This window comes from Cavia porcellus, unplaced genomic scaffold (assembly GCF_034190915.1).
Source record: "Cavia porcellus strain 051 isolate PalLab524CR breed Dunkin Hartley unplaced genomic scaffold, mCavPor4.1 scaffold_6, whole genome shotgun sequence".
Taxonomy (NCBI): domain Eukaryota; kingdom Metazoa; phylum Chordata; class Mammalia; order Rodentia; family Caviidae; genus Cavia; species Cavia porcellus.
In genome coordinates, this window is record NW_026947489.1 from 63,408,843 (window position 1) to 63,420,925 (window position 12,083).

Below are 12,083 nucleotides of genomic sequence, written 5' to 3' on the forward strand. Positions count from 1 at the left end.
GGCCCTTTCTTTAGAAAAAAATAACTTCCATATTTACTGCAACTGTTTTCTATCATGTATCAACTCTAATAATCAAAGTGAGACCAGGCATCCTAACTCCATAGTCTCATCCTCAAATATGACACTATACTGCATTCAGCCAGAAAATTAAAACAACTACTTCTTTTAGCAATTCATGAGTAAGGCAAGAAAGAGACAAGTAAATAGTTATGAAATAATTATGCTTAATATGATAAATAACTGAGAAGAGTTATGCATGACTGTGAGGGTACAGAGGGAAGACTTTTGTTTAATTTTTAAAGTTATTTAAAAGAAAAAACAAAATAGAAAAAGGGTAGAAATATTACATAAGTTCAAAGAAAAGATAAACAGTAAGAAGTCATTAGTTGATAATTACAGACTGTCCTCTTACAAATAGTTGTTCAAGTTACAAAAGTGAAATATACAAAGTGGACATTCAGACAGCGAGATTGCAAACAGTTCTGTTCAACTATCCAACAAAAACTTAGTAATGTGGTCAACAATCCTATACACTCAAAACAAAGCAGGTTAAAAATCACAAAGAATAATGGTATTGCTGGATTTCACATCATGACACTGTGGGCTCAGCCCTGGGTACTGTAGTGTCTTTTTTTCTTCAAAGTAGCTGTTCATTAGCGTTACAAGATCAGTTCTCATAAACTGTTCATAGGTTCTACGCATGTATGGGTCTCTACATGTATTTCTATCCTTTCTATATTAGAGGGAGAAACAAAACAAAGCAAGATAAAACAAAACATACTCCTGTAAAAACATGAAACGAAAAAATCATATAAAACCACAGTACAAGGTGATCTACAATGGTTACCATGTTGTCTCTTGTTACCTTCAATAGACTTGTCTATATCATTAGGCATAGTATAATTGAATATAGCATAACAATATTAATAAAAACAAAACATTGTAGCTAGTGTAAAACTTCAAAAACAGGTAGTAATCAAACCAGAATGGGTATCTTGTCATCTTCAGTATAGTTGCCTATACTCTCAGACTTGATACTATCAATCCTAACAGTTTTGAATAAAATCTGTCAATACCAAACAGCCATCTGACAAACCAGATTCAACTAAGATCGATCATGGTAAAACAATATAAGTAATACAGGGCTTCAGATTAAGATAATAGGAAATTAAGGATAATTACTATACTAAATCTGATGTACCTTATTTTTGGATACCTGTCTGTGTCTGCAGATCTAGTGCAAGTAGACAAACTGGACAGAATATAATCTATCTAAACAGAGCAGTATGAGTAATGTGGGTTTTAAATCCTGATACACAATTTTTTTTTTTTTTTTTTGTCTTTTTCCTTTTTATCAGTACCAGGGATCGAACCCAGGACTGCCTACTTGCAACGCAGGCGCTTATGCCACTGAGCTAAATCCCCAGCCCCTTCCTGATACACTATTAACAATATCTTCTGCCTTCTTTTTTTAGACTATTCCTCCCCTTTCACTCCCACAGGGTGCGCTGTGCATTTTTGGGTCCCACCAACTCCCTCAGTTTTTAGATGGGGGGCGGGGGAGCAACCTACTATTTACCTAAGTGATTCCAAACCTTTTCACTTCTGGACTTGATCTCAAGTTGTATTGCTTTACCTACAAAACCTGGGAAGACTTATAATTTTGTTGTAGACATACATGTGTAGCAAATCCTTTTCTGTCTTTTCTTCAACAAATGAACAGATGGTAGAGCTAAAAATTATGTTTCGGTTTTCTTAATTCTCCTGGGTTTCTATGACAGTGTTTTCTGCTTCTGCCCCCTCTTTTCCCCTCCTTTCCCTCACATTCCCTTCCTTTCGCCCTCTTCCTCCTCTTTTTCTTCCTTCTCCTTCCTTTGACGACTCCTCCTTTTTTATTTTGGTGGTATGGGATCAAACCCAAGGCCTTGTGCATGCTTGGCTTATGCTCTACTGTTTTTGATCATTGATTCCTACTGATAAAGCTGCAATTTTTTTTTTAAACCATACAAAAGACTTGTACTGTAAATTTATGTAATAAGTAAGCATCAGGATTCATTAACTGTATTCATCCTAGAAAAATAACACGTTCGAAATATCTAGTAAATTTTAATATTTTCACAGGTGCTGGAGAAAATTTGGAGAATACAATGGCAGCTTTTCAGCAGTAAGTACAGTATATGAATAGATACTCTTCCTTGGTTAAAGAGATAATGATTCACAAATGGAGGACAGTATAGATGTAGCATCCACTTCTAGTCTTTTATAAAATGGTAATTGCTTTCTTCATTTAATTAGCCTGAAGTGTCACGAAGTGTTTGGCTTCTGTATTGCTGAAAACTAGACGAGAGTTTGGGTAATCAAAAGATATCATAGTTCCAAAGCTGAAAGAAGATCTTAGTTATAAAGCATGTATTATGTATAATGCTAATTAGTCTTGGAGAGAAAGAACAAATGAAACAACTATTATACTGACCACTGTTTATAACTAGGATTATGTTTCTTTGTCCACAGTAATGTTTGTTTAGACCTGAGCCTTCAAACTGTTTTCTTTTTGGAACTCTCGTGAGTGTGTTAGTGTTATTTTTTAATAATGTCAGCTTTTCCTATTTATAATTGGATACTTCATACAGTTGTCTTTTAGAGCACTTGGCAGAGAAGCAGCAGGAGAGACAGGAGTGAAAGCTGATTGGTACTGTTGTTCTTTGTCTGAGAGTCAGTAGCCATCATCAGTCTATTGTAATGGTGAGAACAGTGTTTGTTTCCCTGAAAGACAGGGAATGTAAAAAGTAAAACCCAAGAAAAGATAATTTTGAGGGGTTCTGTTTTGTTTTTGCTTTTATGTTTTTGAGTTGGTTGCTTGTTTATTTGTTTGTTTGAGATAGGGTATCACTATGCAGGCTGACCTTGAACTCACTTTGTAGTGCAGGCTAGTCTCGAATTCATAACAATCCTCCTGGCTCAAGAGTTTGCTTTGTTTTTGTTGTTTTTAAATTGGGATCTTGTTATACTACCTGGCCTGATCTCTAATTCTTGAGCCACTTTTAAGTACATTATTGAGAGGAGGAAATCAGGAGCTCTTTTTTGTTTTGTTTTTCTTGGTGCTAGGGTTTGAACCCAGGGCTTGTGCGTATTAAACAGGTTGCTTTTCCTGTGAGCTCTTCTTGTGAGTAGCCCAAGAAAACTTGATCTAAGTCTTTATTCTACTTTCAAACAATCTGATACTTTAGGATTATTTTTCCTGTTATCGGGTCCAATGGTACTGTTTCTTCAGTCTAGTTTCATCTGAATCCTGTCCTCCATGTATGTGTTGTCTCTTACTTTTCCTATTGAGGATGATCTCAAAAATTTTAAAAGTGCAGAAACTTTCTGTCACAGACGGAAAGTGGATATTTGCATTTAAATTACACTGTTATTCTCTTTACTTAGATTGTAACCTGCCAAGTTAGCTGTAGTTAAATATAGATAAATAATTTTATGTGTACAATTTCCAGTGAGATACACAGAAAAACACATGCTGTTACTTTTGCCTGGGACACAGGTGATGTAAATAATTTAGGAGAAACTGCGCATAATTTTGAGGGATTTTTAGTATTTTTTGTGTGTATGTTTGAAGCACATTATTTTTGAGGCTTTTCTTTATATTCTTTTAAAAATGTCTACCAGTCACGTTTATTTATGAAATTGCAAATTACCAAATGTGGTGGCACACACCTATAATTGCGCACTCCCAAAGCCAAGGCAGGAGGATCACTGTCAGTTCAAGCCTGGCCTGATCTACATAGTGAGACCCTGTCTCAAAAACCAACTCCCTCAAAATAAAAACCAATAAAATGGTGGAATTATTTCTAGGGTTAATACATTTGAAAATATCACAATTTTTTTTTACTCTCTATTAAAGATTCTAATCCTCAAATATTTTTGATATTCGAAGGATATATAATTTAGTTTTTGTTTGTAATATACTGTTACATTTCTCATCTTCAACAGCTTTTATACAATTTTGTTGCGCGAAGGATATAGCTTAGCGGCACAATGCCTGCCTAGCAGTGCAAGGTCCTGTGTTCGATTCCCAGTACTGAAAAACAAAGCAAAACAATTTTGTTTAGAGAATAACTATTGAAAAGTTGTTGAAAACAACTTTGCCTGTCACATGGTAACCATATGTATATATATAATTTTTGTAGTGTTAAAGGTTGGATCCAGGAGCTCATGCATGTGTCCCCATGCAATCTCTTACTTTTTCTTTAGAAGTTTTTAGGGTAGTTCAATAGAAAAAAGCAACTCTCTCACATTTTATTGTTAATATTATTAGATATATTTATTTGCATTAGTAAGATTTTCATCACCGTGACCAATTACCTGAAAAAAACAGAAACCAAAACCCAAAGGAGGAAAGGTTTATTTGGTTCACAGTCTCAGAGGTTTCAGTGGGGAGGCAGCATCCAGTGGGCAGCATTGGTGGAAGCCGTGATGGACCAGAGTGGCTCACCTCCTGGTGCAGGAAGACATGGGGGTGGTGCGCGGCAAGCTGTCCTCCATAGGCTCACTCTCAGTGACCGCCCCTTCCACTAAACCTGCTCAGCTAGGAATTCACCCCTGCATCAACCCACCTGATGAAATTAGAGCCCTCCTGAACCCACTCAGGTCCTCAGAGCCCATCAGATACCAACCAAGCCTTCAACAGAAGTTTTGAGCTGCATGTTAGCTGGCCAACACTTTTTGTGTGTGTGGAGGGGAGGCAGGGTCTCTCTATTGCAGCTCATGCAAGAGGGTCACAAGTTTGAGGCTAGTCTGAGCAATTTAGTGAGACCCTGTGTGAAAACACCAAAAAGAAAATAAAAAGTTACATGTACATTTTAGAAAGCATATATATCATGGTGGTGAATATAAGAAAATATTAAAGTGCATAGGTAGTTGGTGTGAGGTTTAGATTAACTAGAAAATTGAAAACTGCTAATACTAGAAAAGCTTCATTTGGAGTCTTGGTACGGTGGTACACACCTGTAATCCCAGCAATAGGGAGGCAGAGGCAGGAGTATTTTTGGGAGTTGGAGACCAGCCTGTGCTACAAAGTGAGCTCAAAGACAAAACAAACAAACAAACAAAAAAAGCTATCATTTGGAAAAGAGGAAAAAACTATCTTTAAAATTTTTGTTTATTTGGTTTTCTGAGGCAGGGTCTTACGTCTGTAACCCAAGCTGGCTTAAAGTCATGATAGTCCTGCTGCAGCCTCAGTGCTGGGATTACCAGGTGTGAGTCAACATGCCTGGTTTACTTGATTCATTTGTTTATTTATGGTGCTGGGTGAGGAAGATGAGGCCCTAGAGTAGGGCCTTTCGCATGCTAGGCAAACACTCTACCACTAAGATGCACTCCCAGTCCAAGAAGAATCTATTTTAAAAGTATAAAATATTGAGATTAAGATGTGATGGTCAGGGGACAGGAAATTGAAAGGACGTTAGGGATGTGTAGGAAGTTAATTCATTATGTTATAATGGACTAGAGAAGTAAGTTTATAAAATGTCTTTCCATGTGGTTTATAAAATGCTCCCACAAGCACCACCTCCCTCAGTTATGAATACGACTCTTCTGTGGTTTCCTTCTGAGCAGGAATCTTTTTCTCATTGATCTCTCCACTTCCTAACATCTTGTTGGGGCTCTGACACTAAGGGGCTTTCACTGGTTTCCTCTTAAATGAGATATGGACCTGTACTTTCAAAGAACAAAGCCAGTGGGGTGTGCTAGTGAAATTTTAGCAAGGCCTGGTCTCAAATTAGAATTTTTTTGGAGGGTTGGGAGTGGAACACAGTACTATCTGGGTTCAATCTCCAGTACTTCGCAAAAAGAAAAAGAAGAGAAAAAAAGATACAAAACACCCAGATACCCTTTTATAGTAAGCATAAAATCCTAAACTAAGAAATTGGACTGCGTCTCTGTGCATGTAGTGTGTAAGCCCTTAGGTAAGTCAAATCTGGTTCTTAAAGGCTAATAAAATTAGGTTGTTAAACTAGGGCGCCTTTGTAAATACTCACAGGACTGTGTGATCCCTGTGGTACTAACATGAATGGTCGGAGAAAGACGCAAATTGTATTAGCAAAAGCTGGAAGTTGGCAGACAGTCAAAGTCATTAATCAGTGCCCTGGTTTTCAGATCTAATTACTGCAGTATTAATGATCTCATCTATGAAATGGGAACAGTAATACAATCTCAGTGATGTGAGGAGTAAGTAAAATGCAATTCAGTTGCTTAACATAGACTACATTGTAAGTTGTTATGCGTTGTTTTGGTGGAGTTTTTTCCACATCTACTTTTTAAGCTAGAGTTTTTATTTCTTTCACTGAAATATTGAAACCTTGGCTTCCCTAATTTTTGTCTTGTGTTTGTCATCAGCTTGTTAGAAATTCAACTACAAAATAGGTGGTGTTTCAGTTGATGTAAGTACTGTGTGTGTGTGTGAGGATTGAACCCAAGGCCTTTATACTGATCTATGTCCCCAGCCACCACACCCAGCCCCTTTTACCTTTTAGTTTTTTTGAGACAGGGTCTTGCTAACTTGCCCAGGCTGGACTTGAACTTGCTGTCCTTCCTTCAACCTCTCAAATTGCTGGGATTACAGGTATGTGGCACCACACCTGTTTTTTTTGTGTGTGGTTTTTTTTTTTTTTTTTTTTTTTTTTTAATAGTCTCATTATGCACTCGTGCTGGGCCTGAATTTTTTTTTTTTTTTTTTTTGTCTTTTTGAGACAGGGTCTCACTATGCAGTTCAGGCTGGCCTTGAGCTCACTTTGTAGCCCAGGCTGGACTCGAACTCACAGCAATCCTCCTGCCTCAGCCTCTTGAGTGCTGGGATTACTGGCATATGCAACCAAACCTGACCTTTTTTTCTTTTCTGTTTAATTCGCTGTATAACTTCAGATGTTCTGCCTTCAATTTCACTTCAGCTTCATTGAGCCAGCTATGGAAGCCTTCTATTGCATTTTTAATTCAGCCATTGTATTCATTATCCCTGGGATTTCTATTTTTTAAATTTTTATTTCATTGACGAACTTCTTGTTTTGTTCATTTATTGATTTTTCAAATTTTATTTTATTTATTTTATTTATTTTTTGCAACAGAGTCTTGCTATGTGGCCCAGGCTGTTTTGTTGGCTTTTTTATGATACAGGAGATTGAACTCATGACTGCACACTTGCAAGGCAGGCACTAAATCCCCCACCAGGCTGGTTTTGAACACAGGACAATCCTCCCAAGTGCTGAGATTACTTACATACATGTGCTACCAGTCCCCATCCTGTTCAATTTTTAAAAATCTATATTCTGACAATTCACTGCACTTTGTAAAATGATTGTTCTGAATTCCTTTTTCTGTAATTTTATAGGTCTCCTTTTTTTGAGGTCCATTGCTAGAGTTTTGTGTTTCTTTTGAAGGTGTTAGGCTTTTGTGAGTCTTTTAAGTTATTGTGTCCTTTCATTAAATATTTGTATTAAATATTTGTATTTGTATTAAATATTTGTATTAAATATTACAGAGAAAACCTTTTTTTGATCTTAGGAGATACTCGTTGGCAGAGATAGACTTTAGCTATTTCATGTGATTCTGGATGGATCAGTTGGCATTGCCCCATGGGAGGAAAGGTTTGCTTTAAGTTTCTCTAGGTGGCTGTTGGCTACCTTTGTTCTGAATTCTTTTATTATCATAAGGATTATTGGTATATTTGGTTATGCATAATGGGCACATCCTTTTGTTTTTTTTCTTGTTTTTTGAGACTGGGTCTCACTATGTAGAGCCAGAACATGCTGCTACTTGGGTTCAGTTATTAGACAGGTTTGCAAGTAGGGCCTCAGAGTTAGGTGGATTTGGCATGGGCGGACAAATTGCTATGCTTGGTAAAAATGATTCACTGGAACCCAGTGTGGTGGTGCATGCCTGTGAGCCTAGCATTTGGGAGGCTGAGGCAGGAGAATTGCCATAGGCCAGTCTGAACAATATAGTGATACCCTGTTTCAGATAAAACCAAAAATTTTGCTTGAGATTTGCCTCTGTCCTTGGGCAGGTTGTAGGAGTGGGCTTTGCGGCTGTAGTGAGTGCTGACTGAATGTCCAGTGGTAGCACAACTCTTGTCTGTTCACTGTCAGGATTCCATAGGGTTCTTCTCCTTCCCTAGTTGAGGCCTATCTTGGCTGGCCCTTTAGCGATCAGCTAAGCAGCACTTCCCACCTCCTATGTGAGTGACCAGCTCAACTTTGCTGGCTGGTCTTGCTTTCAGCTGGCTCAAGTGCTTTCATTAAAATGTGCACCGTTGTCTCTTGTGTGCTCCATCTCCTTGCATTGTTTCTATCTGGCCTGAATTTCCTCTAGGAAATTCTGGTTAGGAGAGAATGAGTGGGCTACCCAGAAAGTGTCTTAGGACACTAGGGGTTCTGGATGTCTGCTCCATTGTTTTCTTTTCCCTCTGTGGAGACTGCGTCCTCAGGCTTTCCCTCCATGTGACACTTTGGACAGGGCAAGGCTGTCAAAGGGAGACTATTTCTCTTGCCCTTTCAAGAGCAGATTTTTTCATTCATTATTTTTTATTCACGTCCATGGAATGTGTGAGTGATGCAGTCTTATTCCCATGTGCTAGGGTTTTCCCCAAGGTGCTTTTGTCTGTGAACAGTTGCTAGTTGACCTTTGGGTGGGTGGGGTGAAGCCTAGGCCCTCCTGCTCCACCCTCTTGCTAATGCCAAGCCACCCAGTTTATCCCCCAGCAGTACAGGACTCCAGTCCTCTGCAGTGCTGGTTAACAGGTGTTATCATAGCCAGTGTAATGACTATAAGGTGGTATCTCATTGTGGTTTGGTTGCATTTTTCTAGTGATGGTGATGTTACTTATTTTTTTCATCTTTATTTTCATCTTTATGTATTTATTGCCCATTCATACATCTTCTTTTGAAAGATATTTATTCAAACCTTGTGTATGTGCGTGTGTGTGTGTGTGTGTGTGTGTTACTGGGGACTAAACCTGTAGCCTTTGTGCTAAGTACACCCCCAGACTTCTTTTTAGTTTTTATTTTATTTTATTTTATTTTATTTTATTTTATTTTTTGAGACAAGGTCTCAATAATTTGTCCAGGCTGACCTCAAACCTACAATCCATAAAATCCTTTGCACTTTTTTTTTTTTTTTTTTTTTTTTTTTTTGGTCTTTTTGAGACACTCTACAGGCTGGTCTCAAACTTGCAACAATCCTCCAGCCTCAGCCTCCCCAGTGTTGGGATTATAGGCATGCACCAGCACACCTGACGTTTTTGCACATTTTTAATAGGGTTGTTTGTTTTGTTGTCATTGGATCTAGGAATTCTTCATATATTTTAAATATACATCCCTGTATAGATATGTGATTGCAAGTATTTTTCTGTGGGTTACTTTTTTAGTCTACTGATAGTGTATGTGTGTGTGTGTGTATGTGTGGTATTGGGGACATAACTCAGGGTTTTGTGCATGCTAGGCAAACACTACCATTGAGCTACACCCCCAGGTTGATAGTATTTTTTAATGTACAAAAGATTTTAATTTTGATGAAGTACAGTTTATCTGGGTTTTTGTTGTTATTTTGTTTTGTTTTTGGCTTTGCTTTTGGTATCATATCCAAGAAAACATACCCAAATTCATTGCCATAAAGAATATTTTCTTCTCAGAGTGCTATAATTTGAGACATTGGCTTAAGTGTTTGATCTATCTTGAATGTAGTTTTTTTTTTGTTTTTTTTTTTTCTTTTATTTGTCTTTTTGAGACAGATTCTCGTCATGCAGTTTAGGCTGGCCTTGAGCGCACTTTGTAGCCCAGGCTGGTCTCGAACTTGCAAGGGTCCTCCTGCCTCAGCCTCCTGAATGCTGGAATTAGAGGTGTGCACCACCAGGCACAGTTCTTTGAATGTATTTTTAAACTTCATTTATCTTATGATCCTGAGGATTGAACCTAGTGCTTCATACATGTGCCAAGCAGGTACTCTACCATTGAGGTAGCAGCCCCAGTGAGTGCATTTTTATGTGTGGGGTTAGGTAAATATTTGGCCTCATTCCTTAAATGTGTCTATCCGGCTGTGCCAGCATCATTTATTACACTCAGTCTCCTTCTCCATTGGTGCCCTTATTGAAATCACATGACCATGCATGTGAGGACTTCTTTCTGAGCACTGTGTTCCATTCTACTTGTGTCTGTTAGTTCCCATGTGGCTCTGTTTATGCCGGTATCACATTGCTTTAATTACTGTACCTTCCGATAAGTTTTAAAACTGGGAAGTGTGAATCCTCTGGCTTTTTCTTTTTCAAGGTTGTTTTGAAACATGCTTCCATACATGTTTTGAAACGTACATCCATGTAGATGTATTACAATGGCAACAAAGAGACCCATAACGTTTTGCTTAAACTCAGGAGTAAAAACATTGAGTTTCAATAGTTAAAAATATTTAATGAGTAATATTCTAAAATCTAGATCATTTGCCAAATACCAAAAACTTTCTACAATTCCGCATCTGGGTTGCTAAAGTCAGTTGATAGAAGAAATTTGAATCTAAGATCCCAGATGAGAATTTTGAAATTTTCATCTGTGTGTCTATAATTTAAGAGGAGATAAAATTATGGCAAGACAGGTTGACTGGACCAAGCATCAGTTCTTTTTAAAAAAAGGGCCATTGTGGGGCCGGGGATATATAGCTCAGTGACAAAGCACCTGTCTGGCAAGCGCAAGATCGTGAGTTTGATCCCCAGTACCAAAAATATAAAATGGGCTATCTGAAAGACTAAGAACCTCACTTAGGTGACCTTAATGGGCATTGAAGAAGTTAAATGTAAAATTGCTTAGGTAAAAATTTGTTGACTTTAGAAAAAAAGATTGTTTTGACTCTTTGGAGTTCCTTGAGATTCTGTATGAATTTTAGGATGGGTTTTTCTCTTTCTGTAAGAAGCACCAGTGTGATTTTGTTAGACTTGCCATGGTGCTGTACTTGACTTTGGTAGTAGTTACGTCTTAAATACATTTATGCATGTCTGTATAACTTTAATTTCTTTTCTCAGTTATTTTATTGCTTGTGATGCTATTATAAATGGAATTATTTTTTTAGTTCGTTGGTGTATTGAAACAAAACTAAGCTTTGTTTGTTGATTTTGTATTCAGAACATTGCTGAATTTATTAATTTTATTCTAACTTTTTAATTTTTAGTAGTTTTTTTGTTGTTGTTGTCTTTTTCCTTTTTATCGGTACCAGGGATTGAACTCACGATTGCCTGCTTGCAAGGCAGGCGCTGATGCCGCTGAGCTAAATCCCCAGCCCCTTTAGTAGTTTTTTGTTTATTTGTTTTTCTTTTTTTGCTATGCTGGGGCTCAAACTCAGGGTATTGTGTATGCTAAACAAAGTATGTATTACTGAGCTACACTCACAGGTCAGGGTTTTTGATGTATAAAACCATGTCAGACTAGGCACTGTGGCACACACTTGTGAGCCCAGCACCTTGGGAAGTTAAGCTAAGTGGGGTTATAAATCTGGGTTCTATATGAGCAATTTTGCAGCTTAGTGAGACATGTCTCAGAAAGGATGGATGGATGGATGGATGGATGGATGGATGGATGGATGGCTAGTGTGAATATAGCTCAGTGTAAAGGCCCTGTGTTCAACTTCCAATAGGGAAAAACAACAAACAAGCCTCATGTCATCTGTGAATAGAGATAATTTTACTTTTCCTTCCAACTTTAATTTTTTCCTCTAATTTTTAGAGCTTCCAATTGTATGTTGTTGAATCATAAGACAGAAGCAGCCATCCTTGTCTTAAATTCCTTGTTTGTTTTTGTTTTTGAGACAGAGTCCTGATATGTTACTGAGGCTGGCCTTGAGCTCACAGTCCTCCTTCCTCAACCTCTGAGCACCTGGAATCACATGCACAAGCCATCACACCCAGCCTGTCCCTGTCTCTCTGTTTTGGAAACAGATTCTCCTTAGGTAGTCCAGGCTGGCCTTATACTTGTGGTCCTCTTGTCTCAGTCTCCTGAGTGCTGGGATCACAAGTGTGTTTCACATTGCTGAGGTTTTGTTGTATGTCTTAATCCTTT

The 12,083-nt window shown here is 37.9% G+C and overlaps 1 protein-coding gene across 2 annotated transcripts in view; it reads left to right on the forward strand.

Moving 5' to 3' along the window:
• Positions 1-12,083, forward strand: part of Gdpd1 (glycerophosphodiester phosphodiesterase domain containing 1) — a 53,541-nt gene that overhangs the window by 10,232 nt on the left and 31,226 nt on the right. For both annotated transcript variants that reach the window (XM_003469549.5, XM_063250867.1), the window contains exon 2: positions 2,122-2,164. In XM_003469549.5, coding sequence (XP_003469597.2) covers positions 2,122-2,164 — 43 coding nt within the window. The remainder of the gene's footprint in view (positions 1-2,121; positions 2,165-12,083) is intronic.